The sequence below is a fragment of the Oncorhynchus gorbuscha genome, linkage group LG25, assembly GCF_021184085.1.
Source record: "Oncorhynchus gorbuscha isolate QuinsamMale2020 ecotype Even-year linkage group LG25, OgorEven_v1.0, whole genome shotgun sequence".
Taxonomy (NCBI): Eukaryota; Metazoa; Chordata; class Actinopteri; order Salmoniformes; family Salmonidae; genus Oncorhynchus; species Oncorhynchus gorbuscha.
Window position 1 is genome coordinate 9,834,932 of NC_060197.1, and position 19,349 is coordinate 9,854,280.

At 42.6% G+C, this 19,349-nt stretch overlaps 1 protein-coding gene across 2 annotated transcripts; it reads right to left on the reverse strand.

Moving 5' to 3' along the window:
* Positions 1-208: 208 nt before the first annotated feature.
* LOC124014202 (store-operated calcium entry regulator STIMATE-like) lies at positions 209-17,807 on the reverse strand. 2 transcript variants are annotated; one of them, XM_046328963.1, is made up of 8 exons: positions 17,276-17,807; positions 15,841-15,889; positions 15,535-15,630; positions 15,076-15,197; positions 13,908-14,020; positions 13,028-13,111; positions 12,512-12,643; positions 209-1,876 (listed from the first exon to the last, which is right to left on the reverse strand). In XM_046328963.1, the coding sequence occupies exons 1-8, from the start codon at positions 17,463-17,465 to the stop codon at positions 1,760-1,762; spliced, it is 903 nt and encodes a 300-aa protein (XP_046184919.1). In that variant the 5' UTR covers positions 17,466-17,807; the 3' UTR covers positions 209-1,759. The 2 variants fall into 2 exon arrangements, with proteins under 2 accessions (XP_046184919.1, XP_046184920.1); XM_046328964.1 differs by lacking the exon at positions 209-1,876 and adding an exon at positions 12,273-12,334 and having other exon boundaries at positions 17,276-17,804.
* Positions 17,808-19,349: the final 1,542 nt, after the last annotated feature.

The window sequence follows — 19,349 nt, forward strand, 5'->3', positions numbered from 1 at the left end:
CCAGACACCCCCCTAACTAACTCTCTCCTCTACCAGTCCCTGTGCCAATGACTATCTCCCCCTCTAACCACCCCCCTCACCCCTGCTGTCATCAGTTTGGGGTCAAAGGCCCGTTGCCGCCCCCCCCACACACAGGTGTACTACTCTGAGTCCCGCTCAGGTGTCTGTCATCGAGCTCAGCAGCCACCGGGCTGACCCGAGCCACCAAAGGTATTCAACACTCGTGGTTTTTATTATTATACAATTTTACTTTAATTTAAATGATAATACAAACAATAGTGACAACAGTTAAGACAAAGACATGTTTCTTGTTGTATCATAAATGAATCATGAATATATTATAGCAAACATGGCACTTTCAAGTGGATATCCATTAAACATTCAGTCACAATTCAAAATTCTGTTTCCACAAAACACATACATGATGGATTGGAGTAACGCTAAATAAAATATATGTTATAGACAGAGCATGAGTCATTTTCTTTTTTACAGTGAATAATTAGCATACATGTAGTGTCGCAGGTCCTCACAGTAGCTGTTCTACACATTTGAGGTCACGTGACATGACAGTCTCACAATCAGAATCTTTCACATCACTAAGACATTAAATGGTTACAGGAACATCATTAAATCATTACAAAAATGGCAGTACTGTATTTTCATGTTAGAGTTAACAGCTCAATGATTGAGAAATGTGATCTATAAGAATCAACATTAAAATGGTAACCTGAACACTATTTTGGTATCTCAGGTAATCTCTGAATTGACTGTGATCATTTCTGTCACACCACTTCGAAATCTCCCATTACATGTCATTACCACAGGTTTAACCCCAAGTAAGATGAATACAGTAAAATATGTCAAATACACAAAAGAAATAAGAAAATACATTAGAATGTTCAAAATCACTCCATATCACTAAGATATTTAGTTCATAGTAGAAACATCGCAAATATTTGTATAGATTCCAAATCAATCCCAAATGGACATCCATGAGGAATATAAAATGATCTGGTCCATTTTCCACATCGAATACTATTTTCCACCTTGTTAAACATCTTCTGGAGACAGTGTGAAGAACTGTTCCAGACCACTACAGTCCAACTCAGATAAAACATTGCCAACTTTAAGGTCCAACTCCTCCAGCTGAGTTACAATAGTCTGTCAACTGATCTGAGTGGACGTGATAGGTGAAATCAATGATTGAAACTATCCAGCCCTTCCACCTGTTAGTGGCGAAGGAGGAAAGGATACAGGAACACTAGTAGTGGATTCTACTAAATACTACAGGTCCAAAACAGACTTTTAACGCATTTAATTACAGACTATTAGACGCTGTATGTCAAGGTTTGAACCAAGCAGTAATTTGTATGATGTCAAAGAGCTCTTTGGAGATCAACAAACACCCTTTTCACAACATCCCCCTGAGAGAGGACAGATTTACTCTTTCATCACCACTGTTGTGTTCCCTCAAGCTCACACTGTGCTCTCTAATTATCTCCATTAAGAGACACTTTATAGCCACACCGAGCTTGTTGTTTCGGTAAACAGGGACTGCAAGGGCGAAGGACTTTTTTTTCCTCTCTTCTTCATCAAGCATAGTTCATATAACATTCAACATCCTCATAACAGCCAAGTCATCAAAGACATCATTGGGATGTGTACAATGAAAAAAAGCAAATCTGTGTGTTCTGGAAGGAGCGTACGGGTCAGCGTATGTGTGGCTCGGGTCAGGGTCTTGTAGAGAAGGGTACCAGAGCTACACCTCCACCCAGCTAGGTGTTATGCCCACTACTGGGAGGCTAGAGCGGGACCCTCCTCGAACCATTGTTGAACTATCCTCCTCCTCAGTGTCTGTTTCGACTGTCAACAGGACCTGGATGAGGGAGAAACACATCAGAGAACAGATACACAAACATAGAGACACCGTCACACAAACACGTGAGCAGCTGTCAGCCAAGATGAGGTTATGTGTCCAGGTCCGGTGTGCTGTTATTCCCACTCCAAGACTATAAAATCCCACTTTATTCCCTGTCTGGAATATTGTCCAGACCAGTGCTCCACCTCATATAATCCCAACAGAGCGGAATTCCAATTTCATACAGTTTCTGGAAAGGCCTTTATGGCATAATATTTCCACAAACAGAAAGTATTCAGACCCCTTAACTTTTTCCACATTTTGTTACATTACAGCCATATTCTAAAATTGATTTGTAAAAAAAATAATTGAATCCATCTACACACAATACCCCTTAATGACAAAGCGAAAACAGGTTTAGACATTTTTGCACATTTATTACAAATAAAAAAACAAATATCTTATTTACAATAAGTATTGCTATGAAACTCTAAATTGATCTCAAGTGCATCCTGTTTCCATTTATCCTCCTTGAGATGTTTCTACAACTTGATTAGAGTCAACTTGTGGTAAATTCAGTTGATTGAACGTGATTTGGAAAGGCATACACCTCTCTATGTAAGGTCCCACAGTTGACGGTGCCTGTCAGAGCAAAAACCAAGCCATGAGGTCAAAGGTATCGTCCGTAGAGCTCCGAGACAGGATTCTGTTGAGGCACAGATCTGGAGAAGGATACCAAAAAATGTCTGCAGCATTGAAGGCCAAACTGAGCAATCGGGGGAAGAAGGGCCTTGGACAGGGATGTCACCAAGAACCAGACGGTAACTCTGACAGAGCTCCATAGTTCCTCTGTGGAACATCTCTGCAGCACCCCACCAATCAGGCCTTTATGGTAGTGGCCAGATGGAAACCACTCTTCCGTAAAAGGCACGACGGCCGACTTGGAATTTCCAAAAGGCACCTAAAGGACTCAGACCATGAGAAACCAGATTCTCTGGTCGGCTGAAACCAAGATTGAACTCTTTGGTTTGAATGCCAAGCATAACATCTGGAGGAAACCTGGCAAAGCATGGTGGTGGCAGCATCTTGCTGTGGGGATGTTTTTCAGTGGCAGGGACTGGGAGACTAGTCAGGATCGAGGGACAGATGAATGGAGAAAAGTACAGAGAAATCCTTGGTGAAAACCTGCTCCAGAGCACTCAGGACCTCAGGAATGAGGTGAAGGTTCACCTTCTAACAGGACAACAACCCTAAGCACACAGCCAAGACAACACAGGAGTGGCTTTGGAAAAAAAGGAATGTCCTTGAGTGGCCCAGCCAGAGCCCGGACTTGAACCTGATTGAACATCTCAGGAGAGACCTGATAATAGCTGTGCAGCGACCCTCCCCATCCAACCTGACATAGTTTGAGAGGGTCTGCAGAGAAAAATGGGAGAAACTCCCCAAATACAGGTGGGCCAAGCTTGTAGCGTCATACCCAAGAAGACTCGAGGCTGTAATCACTGCCAAAAGGTGCTTCAACAAAGTACTGAGTAAAGGTTCTGAATACTTATGTCATTATGGGGTATGGTGTGTAGATTAGGGTTGCACATTTTGGGGAATATTCAGAGGTGGAATCTTTCCATGGGAATATATGAGAATTACTGGAAATATATGCAAATTAATATTAATACCGTTTAAATGTAGATGTTTTTTGCATTGGATATACAGTGGCAAGAAAAAGTATGTGAACCATTTGGAATTACCTGGATTTTTGCATAAATTGGTCATAAAATTGTATCTGATCATCTAGGTCACAACAATAGACAAAACACAGTCTGCTTAAACTAATAACACACAAACAATTATACGTTTGTCTTTATTGAACACACCGTGTAAACATTCACAGTGCAGGCTGGGAAAAGTATGTGAACCCTTGGATTTAATAACTGGTTGACCCTCCTTTTGCAGCAATAACCTCAACCAAACATTTTCTGTAGTTGAGGATCAGACCTGCACAACGGTCAGGAGGAATTTTGGACCATTCCTCTTTACAAAACTGATTCAGTTCAGCAATATTCTTGGGATGTCTGGTGTGATTGCTCTCGACGTCATGCCACAGCTTCTAAAATCGGGTTGAGGTCAGGACTGACTGGGCCACTCCAGAAGGCGTATTTTCTTCTGTTGAAGCCATTCTCTGTTGTTGATTTACTTCTGTGTTTTGGGTCGTTGTTCTGTTGCATCACCCAACTTCTGTTGAGCTTCAATTGGCGGACAGATAGTCTAACATTATGCTGCAAAATGTCATGATGAACCTGGGAATTCATTTTTCCGTTGATGATAGCAAGCAGTCCAGGCCCTGAGGCAGCAAAGCAGCCCCAAACCATGATGCTCCCTCAACCATAGTTTACAGTTGGGATGAGGTTTTGATGTTGGTGTGCTGTGCCTTTTTTTTCTCCACACATAGTGTTGTGTGTTCCTTCCAAACAACAACTGTAGTTTCATCTGTCCACAGAATATTTTGCCAGTAGCGCTGTGGAACATCCAGGTGCACATTTGCAAACTTCAGATGTGCAGCAATGTTTTTTTGGACAGCAGTGGCTTCTTCCATGGTGTCCTCCCATGAACACCATTCTTGTTTAGTGTTTTACGTATCGTAAACTCTTCAACAGAGATGTTCGCATGTTCCAGAGATTTCTGTAAGTCTTTAGCTGACACTCTAGGATTCTTCATCATTGAGCATTCTGCGCTGTGCTCTTGCAGTCATCTTTGCAGGACAGCCACTTACAGGGAGAGTAGCAACCGTGCTGAACTTTCTCCATTTATAGAAAATGTGTCTTACTGTGGACTGATGAACATCGAGGCATTTAGAGATACTTTTGCAACCCTTTCCAGCTTTATGCAAGTCAACAATTCTTAATCTTAGGTCTTCTGAGATCTCTTTTGTTCGAGGCATGGTTCACATCAGGCAATGCTTCTTGTGAATAGCAAACTCTAATTTTGTGAGTGTTTATTACAGGGCAAGGCAGCTCTAACCAACATCTCCAATCTCGTCTCAATGATTGGACTCCAGGTTAGCTGACTCCTGACTCCAATTAGCTTTTGGAGAAGTCCTTAGCCTAGGGGTTCACATACTTTTTCCAACCTACACTGCGAATGTTTAGATGATGCATTCAATATAGACAAGGAAAATACAATAATTAGTGTATTATTAGTTTAAGCACACTATGTGTGTCTATTGTTGTGACTAAGATGAATATCAGATCCAATTTGATGACCAATTTATGCAGAAATCCAGGTCATTCCAAAGGGTTCACATACTTTTTCTTGCTACTGTATTTACCAAATAATTTGTAGACAGAAACAAACCTTTTACCTTAACATATGTAGAGAATTGCAAATGATTAAATTAAAATGGGATGATTTCACTAAACAACAAAAGGGAATATATAATGAACCCAATGATCCATTGCATCCCCCAAAAACATTCTCAACATACATCTGTAAAATGGTAGTCTAGAAACTAAAGCTTTGGTTGTCTTCCTCTCAGGCTTCCATGTCTTCTCCCTGGACCTCCTCAATGTTCACCTCTTGAACATCAGACACTGAGGCCTAATCTTCACTGTCACTTTCCAACCTTGTTGAGGATGGCTCATTGTCAGGCTCAAAAAGCTTCAAATTTTCCCGGATGGCCAACATTTTTTCAACCCTTGTATTGGTCCGCCTGTTACATGCTTTGGTGTGTGTGTTCCCAAACAAGGACAAGTTGCGTTCTGAGGCGGCTGATGTTGGTGGGATTTGGAGGATTTTTTATTTAACTAGGCAAGTTAAGAACAAATTCTTATTTACAATGATGGCCTAGGAACAGTGGGTGAACTACCTTGTTCAGGGGCAGAACGACAGATTTTTACCTTGTCAGCGTGTGGATTCAACCTAGCAACCTATCGATTAATGGCCCAACGCTCTAACCACCTGCCGCCCGATGATGGAGGCAACAGGGGAAAGAGCCTCAGATCCACAAAGTCCCCTCCACCAGGTGGCTGATGAGATATGTTGGCACGGCTCCCATACTGCATCTCCATCCCAAAGCCCTTGCTTGGAAGTGTCTTTCGCCAGACTGCCAAGAAGCTTGCCCTCATCCAGGCCAAGGTGGCAAGACACAGAAGTGATGACATAGGCCTTGTTGATCTCTGCACCAGACAGGATGGTCTTGCCAGCATACTTGGGGGTCCAACATGTACGCTGCGGAGTGTATGAGATTCAGGCAGAAGTCTTCACGCTTTGATGCATTTGATGCAGTTTCTTCTGCTTGGAGCAACAGTGAAGTGGGCAGGGCAGTACGGATTTCTTCCCCTACATCTGCAAGCTGAGTCTGAACATCAGACAGGATGGCATTGTCTCCCTCAATTCGTGCAATGACTACTGCTATAAGTTTCAGGCTGCTTACCACACTCTCCCAAAATACATCACCCAGGATGATCCTCTTGATGGGGCGATGTCCATATCGGCAGATTGTGATATGGCCATTTCTTAGAGACTCCTTCCCCTTCATGAGACTGTCAAACATGATGACAACACCACCCCAACAGGTGTTGTTGGGCAGCTTCAATGTGGTGCTCTTATTCTTCTCATATTGCTTGGTGAGGTAGATTGCTAATATAAAACTTGATGACCCTTCACATACCTAACCATTTCCTTAGATCTCTTGTAGATTGTATCCATTGTTTTCAGTTCCATGATGTCCTTGAGGTGCAGATTCAATGCATGAGCAGCACAGCCAATGGGTGTGATGTGAGGGTAAGAATTCTCCACTTTAGACCAAGCAGCCTTCATGTTCGCAGCATTGTCGGTCACCAGTGCAAATACCTTCTGTGGTCCAAGGTCATTGATGACTGCCTTCAGCTCACCTGCAATGTAGAGACCGGTGTGTCTGTGTCTCCTTCTGTCTGTGCTCTTGTAGAATACTGGTTGAGGGGTGGAGATGATAAAGTTAATTATTCCTTGCCCACAAACATTCGACCACTCATCAGAGGTGATTGCAATACAGTCTGCTTTCTCGATGATTTGCTTGACCTTCACTTGAACTCTGTTGAACTCTGCATCCAGCAAATTAGATAAAGCATGTCTGGTTGAAGGTGTGCATGCTGGGCAAAGAACATTCAGAAATATCTTCCAATACACATTGCCTGTGAGCATCAGAGGTGAACCAGTTGCATACACAGCTCGAGCAAGACATTCATCAGCATCTCTGACTATGTTCCTCCATTGAGACAAAAAAAACTTCTGATTCCAGGAGGACCATGAGCTGTTGCTATCGATAAGCTGTCTGATTCATCATTTTCACCTTGAATAGAAGTAGAGGGATTTTTGTCAGAGGTTGCTTGTTGTGAGTGCTGAGGGAACTTTATGCACTTGGCTAGATGATTCTCCATCTTTGTTGCATTCTTCCCATATGATTTGGCACAGTATTTGCAAATGTTCACAGCTTTTCCATCTACATTAGCTGCAGTGAAATGTCTCCACACATCAGATAGTGCCTGTGGCATTTTCCTGTAAAAAAAGTGTAGAAAATAAATAAAAATGCTATTCAATGTACAGATAAATAGTTAAGCAGTTAGATTAAACAACCCCTTTGTAAGATAAATGTTCTAAAATGTAACATTTATGGAAACAGGTGAATTAACACTCAGTTAGCAGGCTCAAGCAAGCTGAAACCCACATGGTAGCAAAAACTAACTAGCAGAAATTGTTAAGAAGTTACAAATGATTTAAACACTCTTTGCTGTAGGCTACTATTTATTAGTTAACAAAAAAATAATGTCATAAAATATATTCACCCCACCCAGTATTATAATCAAAACCTACCAGAAAGTATGTAGTCCTTGGCTCAGACGGTGTAGTAGTGTGGGCTCAATAGCATCTCATTAGTGTGCAAGATCTTGAGAATCACCTGTACATGTGATGGAAGATTGTAACCCTCTGCATGCACAGTGCAATTCCATTGAATTGGGAATAGTTTATATGCCACAAGACCTAGAATTTCCTTGTGTATTCCACATTTTAAAAAAATGCTCATAAGCTAACTTCTTTGATGAATTTGAGCAAAATTCCCAGGCTTAACTTCCCATGGAAAATTTCTGGAAAAATTCCAGAAATTTACCGGAAAGCTTCTGACCCTTTGCAACCCTAGCGTAGATTGACGAGGGGAAAAAAATATTAAATCCATTTTAGAATAAGGCTATAACGTAACAAAATATGGAAAAAGTCAAGGGGTCTGACTATTTTCCGAATGCGCTGTTTGCTGGATACAGAGACATCTTGGATGAGATTATGGTAGTGTGTGCATGCATGTGTGCGAGTGTGTGTGCCCAATGCAGACATCTTGGATGAGATTATAGTAATGGGAGAAGCAGAGGTAGAAAGGGGGCTTGCCCGGCCTTCCTCTCTCCCCAATATGAGGCCAATCCCAAATAAATCTTCATTCAGTTACACTCAAACCAAGAGGCCAGACTACCGATGCTGTGTCTGTGTTTCTCAAACATTTTGTTGTGATAAAAGTTAAAAACAGCCTACTCTGAACACCATATGGCCACAGCTGACCATGGATGAAATCCTTTCCAAACACTATCCTACAGACCGTGTCAGAAACTGAAATCAAACTCATTGCACAGACACACAGTCCAACCAAACTCCAACAGTTCTCCCTAATCAATGCCCTCCTCTCTCCCATGGACATAGAGGGAGAGAACCATCTTCCCCTCCTCTTTTCATGACATCAACAAATGGAAATTAATTCCAAATGTCACTTTTATTCCCGGGATGAAGGGATGATTTGTTGCTGCTTGGCAGAGTACCAGGGACGAGGAGAGAGAGAGAAACACTGCCAGTCTGTCATCATCATCATCGTGACTCCAGAGGGAGGGTGAGAAAGAGAGAGAGGACAGATAGAGAGTGTACAGTAACACATTGAATGCGTTGGAGGAGGGCAATTCTGTCTGATTACCCAACACAGAAGGCTTCTGTCGACAGTCTCACTACTCCAATATACAGTACATGATTTCACAGCCACTCAAATGGAACACTATATACCCACTGGAGACAGTTAACTAATATCATAATGACATCACTATTCACCACCTACTAACTGTTCTCCCACCAAATACAATTCTCACAATGGATCCAATGAAACAAGGTGATCACACACTTACGGTAGACTACATCAACAGATTAGGAGCAACTCTACAACACAGAAGACACTTGACTCAACGATGTGACAACCGTCTGGCCGATCTAGCTCCATACATCCATCACTCGTGTCTTGCCAAACAAGGAATGTCAGTAACATTGCTGTGATAATCAGACTCTTATTTTCCAGAACAACAGGGACAAGCAGGACATGGAGTCCATTTCACACGACACGATCCATCTCGGGTAACGGACCCACAGAGAAACAACACCACAAATTGAAGGGAGAAAACGGAGACAAACAAAAATGGAGTGAAAGGGGGAGAGGAGGTTGAGGTTCCCTGACTCAGTCTTTCCTTGACAGTAACTATGTGGGCCAGTTACCCTTTAGACCGACCCAGAAAGCAGTGTGTGTGTGTGTGTGTAGGGTGGAAGCCCCCATAAAACAGGTGCCGACAGGCTAAATCACTGTGACGGACATCTATCATAACTCACACACACACTCAGTTTCTTTTCTTTCTCAACAAACACAGACGTCATGAGCCAGTGTCCCATGGGGATGTGGAGTGTTGTGATTTTTGGTGGGAAAGTCTCTCTTACACCCATGGGCTTTAATGTTTTGTCATCAAACGGCATCCCTTCATGATCCCACAGAGCAGTAGCACTCAGATCTGCAGTCCCCTCTTATGGTTAACTGTAGGGCTGGCCCCAATTATTTGAATGGTCGATTGTTTGGGAGATAGGCTGGCAACCAAGATTATTTAGTCGAGCAGTAGCAAATATACACTACATGACCAAAAGTATATGGACACCTGCTAGTCAAACATCTCATTCCAAAATCATGGGCATTAAATGGAGTTGGTCCCTCCTTTGCTGCTATAACAGCCCTCACTCTTCTGGGAAGGATTTCCGCTAGACGTTGGAACATTGAATGGAAGCAAGTACCCGCAGCAGCCTCAAGAGCATTAGTGAGGTCGGGCACGGATGTTGGGCAATTAGCCCTGGCTCACAGTCAGCGTTCCAAATCATCCCAAAGGTGTTCGATGTAGTTGAGGCCAGGGCTCTGTGCAGGCCAGTCAAGTTCTTCCACACGAATCTCGACACACCATTTCTATATGGACGTCGCTTTCATGCTGAAACAGAAAAGGGCCTTCCCCAAACTGTTGCCACAAAGTTGGAAGCACAGAATCATCTAGAATATTATTGTATGTTGTGTTAAAATTTCCGTTCACTGGAAATAAGGGGCCTAGCCCGAACCATAAAAAACACCCCAGACCATTATTCCTCATCCACCAAACTTTACAGTTGCCACTATGCATTGGGGCAGGTAGCGTTCTCATGACATCCGCCAAACGCAGATTATTTTGTCGGACTGCAAGATAGAGTCCAATGGCGGCGAGCTTTACACCACTCCAGCCGACAGACGCTTGGGCATTGCACATGGTGATCTTAGGCTTATGTGCGCCATGTAAACCCATTTCATGAAGCTCCCGATGAACAGTTATGTGCTGACGTTGCTTCCAAAGGCAGTTTGGAACTTGGAATTGAGTGTTGCAACAGAGGAAAGACGATTTTTACACACTACAGCAACTAGGCGGTTCCGTTCTGTCAGTTTTTGTGATCTACCATCTTGCGGCTGAGCTGTTGTTGCTCCTAGTTTCCACTTCACAATAACAGCACTTACAGTTGCCTGGGGCAGCTCTAGCAGGGTAGAAATGTTACAAACTGACTTGTTGGAAAGGTGGAATCCTATGACGGTGCCACGTTGAAAGTCACTGAACTCTTCACTACGGGTCTATGGAGATTGCATAGCTGTGTGCTCGAACAAGTGTGGCTGAAATAGCCGAATCCACACATATATATTTTTTTTAAATGAATGGCACACGAGACACCGGTCTTATTCGTGCCCATCCCAGTGAACTAATCCATTACGGAGGCCGAGACTAATCCATTGCGGAGGCCGCGGGGTGGCACAGTCTAAGAAGAAGAGTGTGGCTGCACAATGCATGTCTCTCTCCAGAATGGGCTCCCTCCCAATTTGTGTACATTCATTGTTTCATAACTTGCATTTGACTGTTAGTTTCAATCAATTCCCGATCACATACGTATATCACCGGTAGTCCATTTTCAGTTAATTCCTATCATTTGTAATCTACCAAAGTTTGTCTGGTTACGGTAATGTCTGTTAATGCATGAAATATATTATTCCAGACTTTTACTATTGTCATTATTGGAGTGGACACGTTGTTTGCAGAGCGCATAACCTATGCTACACTTGTGAGAAACAAATGTTGGTTTTACATCATTACATTTTCATTGTGTTTTGTTTGGAGCGCACCTGATGACACATAGAAGTAAGTCTATAGGCTGTCTGGTCTGCGTGCAAACATAGGTATATAAATGTGCCCATTTGGGGATCTGATACTATTTCTGATTGTGCGTTAAACCAATCACTAATGAGCTGAGTAATTTTTTTCCCCACCTCCAACAGCAAGCAAACAAATTGTTTTTACATTAATTTAAAATAAACAATTCCCCAATGTATTTAAAATAAAAATCTTTCCAGCGCTCTCCCTTTCAATAACCACTCAGTGTGAAAGGGAAAAATGTCATGCTCTGACCCAGTGGAAACATCGTAAAAATAGGCCAACCTGATTACTTCTTATCCCTTACGCAAATAGCCTACTGCTGTGTCTGTTCCGAGCTCACTAGCATGGACAACTTTGAGGGCCCAAAATATTTTATACAATGTTGCAAGGAGTTTCAGGCCAGACCAAAGTTAAATAGTTTATACAATGTTTCAAGTTCGCTGCAGACAGGCCATGCGTAGCCAATGTGATTTATAGGATATTCATTTTTAAAGCTGGACATTTTCTACCTGTGGGCAGCAATGTTTTTATTTGTTGGCTTTATAGGCTATTTTTACATAGTTGGCAATGGCAATAGAAGTGACTTTTTAAGTTTGTATCATTTTCATTTAGATAGAATTTTGATTAACGACATGACAATGATTTTGAGGTACGAAGACGTTTTTATAAATGAAAATGTTTCACAAAAAGGTGCACATGAAAACCATAACTTGCACGCAGATCGGTAGAAATGGTAAGATAAATTGGCATTCCACCTGAAAAATGTTGCCGACTTCTCATGTAGCCCATTACCGGCAACTTCAGGAGAGTAACGGCAGAATCTGCAAAAGCCATTTGGAGCGGGAGGAGGATGGTCGGGGCAGGTGAAGGTTTTCTTCTTATTATTATCGTGATGTCTGGCCCCCTCTTCAGTCATGTGTGTCTTATTTCATCAAATAGTGATCTTAAAGTATCAGACAAGTTCAATGCATATATTTCTGATTTGATTAAAAACACATATGGTGTTTCTATACATAGAAAAATACACTTTTTAAAATTGGCCGAAAGAACAGATGGCTTTCGGTCGACCAAGATTATTATTTTTTTTAGTCGGGGACATCTCTAGTTAACTGACTCTCACCCGTGACTCGTCGCCGGTAACCCACGGCGCCATGGAGTCGACCTTGGTCGAGGAGTCGCAGGAGTCGACCAGGCTCTTCAGAGTCTTGTACTTCCTCATCATCAGACTGTCCACCACCCAGAACATGATGGACTACAGAGGGTCACACAGAGAACTCAGTCAGTAGAACCGGTGCAGTGGACACAGAATGATCACTGTAGCCTAGTAAGCCTGCATACTGTATTCTGTCAACTTTATGCAGGTTTTCTATCCAGAAATATAAGCTTTATGCACTGTCTGGGACACTACATATACCACAGGAGGTTTGTGGTGCCTGAATTGGGGAGGACAGCTCATAGTAATGGCAGGAATGGAATGAAAAGAACGGTATCAGGCTCAAACGCATGGTTTCCATGCGTTTGATACCTTTACATTCACTCCAATCCAGCCATTATTATGAGCCGTCCTCCCCTCAGCAGCCTCCTGTGACGTATACACAACATAATGCAGAGCGTTGAGACTGAAGGTGAGACTCACGTTGACAATGAAGGGCACGATGAGCATGACCAACACAAGCTCCACCTGAGGGTTAGGGATGTAGTCCAGCAACACAGACTGCAGCTGGAACATCAGTGTGCGGAGAAACACAGCGTCACAACACACACACTTTCAATTTGGGCAGGGCAAAATAACGGGCGTGTTACACAAGCGACTGTCATCCAATGCCATTTAGATCGTCAATGTTTTGCACTATAATAGAAGGAGCATCTCTTTGGCTCTCTACCGTGGAACATTGAGTGAGACTGGAGCTAATGTGATGATTATGTGGTATTCACCATGTCAGAGAGAGAGAGAGAGAGAGAGAGAGACAGAAAAATGCTCCAAGTATTCGATTTGTCTGGGATGAGCTATGTTAATGACAGTTTGGGCTGCCACTGCCCCCCCCCACCGTTTTCACCCTGAGAAAAAAGCCCCAGTGTCAAAAAAAAGAAGATATAAGTGTACTGAAAAAAAAGCTATAAACGACTCTTCAAGAGAGGAGCAGTGAACAGAGCAACAATGACCCTAAAACACAAAGGTGATCCACAGCCTCAAACAAATAATCAACCAAACAAGACCCTAGTCCCAGAGGCCGGATGATATTCATTTGGCTGAGGGTCAATGTTCCCATTCTGTTCTAGGGACAACTCTTTCTCTTTGTGCTCTCCAAAACCTTTCATCCTCCCTTTGTTTTTCAGGCTTGACTTTTTGTTGACTTTAAATTGTCACCAGAGATTTCAAACACAGAACAGAGAAGAAAGAACATGGCTGACACTTCCGCTCTCTCCCTCGAGTGGGTAGTCTCTCAGTTTTCTCAGGATCTGGGTTAGCCCATGTCCCTGGAGCAGGTGGTTGTGGGTACTGTAGGCCTACTCACATTGGTCCATCCAGGAATAAGCAGGACCAAGCTGACTACACTCTTCTCCAGGACCATGATGAGAAGGTAGACACCACACTGACCGAGCCATGCTGCAGCCTGGGGAGGGTCACCTGGTGAGACAGAACAGACCATTACTTAATGACCACACTGCAACTACATACACTGACCAACGGACTCAGATCGTCACCTGGGGAAGATCAGCCATAGAGAGGATGACGCCAGACTGCCACAACCACACATTGACATTCACACACACAGAGACACACAAAAACCCACAAACTCAGTGTTCTGGTCTAAACACGTCCCCACGTGTACTATTTGCGTCTCTCTTTCATCTCAGTGTACACAGACAGGGACATGTCTCTGTCATTAACAAACCCTCTCCAAGCCTGGGAACACCTCAGAGACAGACAGACGAGAGAGAGACAAAACAAGAGAGAAAGAGAAGTGAGACAGCAGAGAGAAAGGTATAAGAGAAACTGCAACAACAAAAAAGAAGGCAAAAGACAACGCTCTGCCATGATTGCATGTTGTTCAGCTCTTTAAGAGGACAGAGTGGGTTTACACAAACAGCTAAATGTCTTACTCTTTGTTTAGTTCTCAGGACTAATAGTTATGACAGAGACAGTATTTCTAGCAAGCTTTTGGGGGAAAGGTCAGGACACAGAGGGAGCGTGATACAGATCAGATGGAAACTAAAAGCTCACTAAAATATTTGGCCAGTGGTCAAGGCACAGCTGCATTTACAATCCGTTGGATCATAATAGTCAATGGAAAAACCAGCATGAAACAGAACCATGTGCAGATACAGGAGAAAAATGACCTTGTGGAATACAGTAGATTAACAGACTAACATTTCAAATCTTATTTTGGTTCTGTATTCCGATTCAAATTTATGGACGGAACGAGTGCAGCAATTGGCTCGAACTTAATCCCACACTATTGCCACCATCGCCCTTCGGAGGATGTTTTTCATGCAATATTCTCATGAGCCTACAGCGGCCTCCAGTGGTGAAAGGAAGAAGAGTCAACCTTCATGACATATTTCCCGAAAATTAACTGGCACAACCCTCTCCAATGACACAGTCACAGAGCAGTAGTAGTCTATGCTTTGGCCAACCTCCAAACATTTGACACGACCTAAACAGATGTCTAGGAGACTCACCGTATTCTCCAAAGGTGAGCAGTGTGAACTGCTTGTACTCCACGATCCTGGAGACAACCTTGACCCCCGCCCAGATGACCAGCATGCCTAGCGTGGCATCGAGCAGGAAGTTCATCAGATACCTGTGGAAACCCACCAGGAAGCCGGTCAATTATTTGACATGGGGCAAAAGGTAGCCTAGCGGATAGAGCGTTGGGAAAGTAACCGTAAGGTCAGTGGTTGGAATAACCGAGTCGACAAGGTGAAAAATCTGTCAATGTGTCCTTGAGCAAGGCACTTAACACCGCATTTGCTCTAGGGGCACCATACTACTATGGTTGACCGTGTAAAACAACACATTTCACTGCCCCCATCTGCTGTATGTGACAACAGAACACCTTATTTATCATAATGAGTGGTTGAGACTTTAGATTGGCAGGTGGTTTCTGCCAACCTGTCCAATCACAGCTATGGACTCACAGGGAACAGGGGTCCATTTCTGTGAGGTTGGAGAGGAACACATTGGCGAAGTGGATGAAGAGAGCGCCAATGGCCTGCTTGGACGTGTCATAAAACCTGTAGAGATGGGGTGAAATTTCGGCTGGTCATCACCATGGTGACTTGTAATAGCCAGATACATAAGAGTCAAGCAACAAACATTGACATCTCTAAATCTAATGGAATCTATGATCCTCAGCCATGTGATCAACCGACGGTCTCCTGTTCTTTCCTGGGGATTTGGTACAGACTCTGATAATAAATAGTTTTAAAAAACACCACTCTCACCAGATCCTCCATGGTCTTCTGACCCCTACGGGCTCATGGAACCTCTTCACTGTAGACAGAGAGAGACGCAGTGAGAGAGAGACAGCCATAGAAGAGTGAAAAACGCTATATTTGTGTGTGTGTGTGTACATGTCCTCTGTGGGTCCAGGAGAGATGGATAAAGAAAGGCACAGTCAGAACCACATGCTCCCTCAGTCCACCCATCCCCATCAGGACACTGGTAGCTCAGGGCTACGTGTCTAACAGGAACCCACTGTTCCTCTCTCCCCAGCTAACACAAGGTCTGAGTGTGTGACTGTTCACATAGCAATCATCATGTTGTGGCTGCAGTTTGACTCAAAAACTCCCAAAAACTATCTGAAGGTTAGAATGCAAAGCCAGAATTGGTGCCTGGCATAAAATGATAGCAACTGTATGCAAGAACTCTGGCACGCAAAAGGTGTGGCCAGTGGTCTGTCAATGGGAGGAAGTCACCAAAATAGCCAAGAGGAAGAGGACTAAACAAAGATGGACGCATCTTGCCAAGCAGAGGAGAGGCATTGAGATGGACAGTGTAGCTCTGCAGTGCATACCAGTGCAGCGCTTGGCTGAGTAGACCCTTGATTTTCAGACTTGGGTACTCTGGCTGGTAAAGTACTTACATGCTGGCTAAATATGGATATTCTTACTAATAAGTAACTGTGAGGAGGTCAAAGCTAATTGATCCTCCACTCACCTTTAGAGTCTGACCCCTTTCTGTCATAAATCACTCTGTTGTAAAGTAGATGACTATAAAATGTCATCTCACTGTAGACAGAGATATAGACAGAGCCTCTTATATTCAAAAAGACATTTATGTATTCTATAGGATTTTATGACCACCCTCTCAAAACTGTCCCCCCCCCCAATCATACAGCATAAACGTTCACCCCTGTCTTGAAGAGGCATTTCAATAATAAGAATAATACAAATGAAACGGGTTTATAGATTGTAGACGTATAAACTACTTGTAAACAATAGTCTAATAGTTATAGGATACATTCGAGATCGTTTACATTTGTGTTCATATGCCACTGATGATGGCTACCAGCGGGGTTGAATATTTTAAACCTGGCACATAAAAAGATACGGGAAACATTCTTATAATACACTATTTAAACGGATTATAATATAATTATATATGCATTATCAGCCTTATAAAGTGCAACAGCAGCCAATCGGATAGAAACGTCAAAATAGCATAAAGAAACAAACTGCCACGTGCTCATAGATAGAGTGTAGCTCTGCAGTAGATGACAGTGCGGTGCTTGGCTGAGCAGACCCTTGACGTTCCCTTTAGAAGTGATTTTTTAAGTATTTTATTTGAAACATGATCTTCTATTTCGAAACAATAAGTTAGCCTATACAATTATAAACTATTGAAACATTGTTACGTTCTCTTCTGAAAGATACTCACCCATCAATGTGCTGAAGGCAACTATGGCCAGCAACCCTTGAATCAAGACTCCGAATCTGTTTGTCAAAGCCCCGTTATCGCATCCCTGAGGATTCGTCTTCGTAATGTCTGACACGTTCGAAATCTCAAAAGCTGCATTATTAAATAGTCTTTTGACCAGAAAAACACCATTGTATCCGTAAATGTCCATGTCGAATACTTTAAAAACACCCGTGTCAGACAAAGGACAGGGCGCACTTCCCCTGTTGTTTGCGAGGAGAAATTCCGTATTTCCTCAAGAAAAACAAAACAACGAATTTGCCATGCTATCACTGCTCAATGTCTCTCTTGTGAAGTTAATACAAAAGTATTTCGCGAACTGAAAAAGTCCCCGAAAATGCGAAAACTAAAACTTCGGAACATGGGTAATTGTTCTACTCCATATCAAATGTTTTTGAGAGCGACAACACCGCAAAATGAGTGAATCTGACGTCACCTCCTGCTGTTGAATTCCTTGGATTTCTCTGCGAGCGCAGGCGGTCTTTGTTTCTTTTGTTAATGCAGTCACGCGCCCCTGTCTCCGCAGTAGGGGGCCATCCAATGTCCCAAGCCCCATTTGAAATACTATTTATCAGTTACCACGTTCTAATCACATGTAGGCTATAGAGTTTTGGCCTATAATTGAATCTAAATGGACAACCTTTGTAATACGAATTATCTATAATACAGCAGTCAGATGACGTGTCCTACACACGATGAGAGACAACAATAGTGGATTTAACGCTTAAGCGTTGAGGTAGTCATTTTGAGTGCAAGTTAATTATATTTGAAAATCTCTGCGGTTTTTAAACTAATGCCACCCTCCGTCATTTAATTTTCCTACGTACGTATATTTATCACATGCATTTGTTTTTAGAATTTCGAGATCAGAAACAGAATTTGTGTCATATCCAGTTTTTAACGGACATGTGTTTCTTTCTTCTTCTCATTCACCAGCAGTCAGCCTGCTCAGTTGATGATGGCCCATCTAAACTACACCTAAACTATATTGAACATTATTTCACGAATCTAATAATAGAGTTGGTCTAAATACAAAATTAAATTGGCAATAATCTGATGGGTGACAATATTGTCTATTGTCAAATTGAATATGAAGAGACATTGCAGTTCAGTTGGAATTGACACAGAGGCAGGGAATCAGAGCACCAAAAAGTGACTTTTTCAAATCCTCTGAGGCTCATACAGAGTTACATGCAGGTAAGACCCTTTCACTTCTATATACTATCAGAAAGAGCAGATTCTGAGGTTCCCAAAACACTTACCTTTGCCAAATAATTTAAAAAATATAAGAGATTATCTCTATTTCAAAATGTCACCTTTTCCAAGAATAACTGTTCCATCTGCACCACAGATAGCCTACACTACCATAAACCAATGAAAATGCTCTTTGATTTGTTTTAATGTTACCCAAACCATATTCTAATGTTACCCAAACCTTCATAACACAGAACCAAATTATTATTTGTGCAATAGTATATGAAATGTATTTATAAGACTGTTATTTTGCAGTCAGAATAACTACTCATTGGCTCAAAGTGGAATCCCTCAAATCCTTTCAAGTGTTAATAAACAACACGGATTTTGAATGGCCTTTAGTTGGAGATTAAGGGGCTGTGTGCATTAGTGCCTTGTCATGAAGCCACTATTGTCCAGTTATGGAATGATGAGGAAGTTGGCATCTAATTAATTACTGATTAATTACTTATTCAATCAATAGCCATAGCCTGTGGGTTTGCAATAGGCCTATGGCATTTCATTCAATCCAATGGTTTATGATAGGCCTACTCCATGGTCATTGTCAAGGCAGTCTAGATGAATTTGGGAGTTGTTGAGATATAGAGACAAACCATCACTTTTCTTCTGACTGGCACACAGACAAAGGGCAGTGGCCCGTGCAATGCATGCGTCGCACGTGGGGGATAATCCGTTCCCCCGCGCACTTGTTAAAATCTCTTCTCTGGCAGATTAAACCGCGCGCTACAAACCAACCATCTGTCACCAGCACCTCACCACCACGTGCACATGCACACTTCCC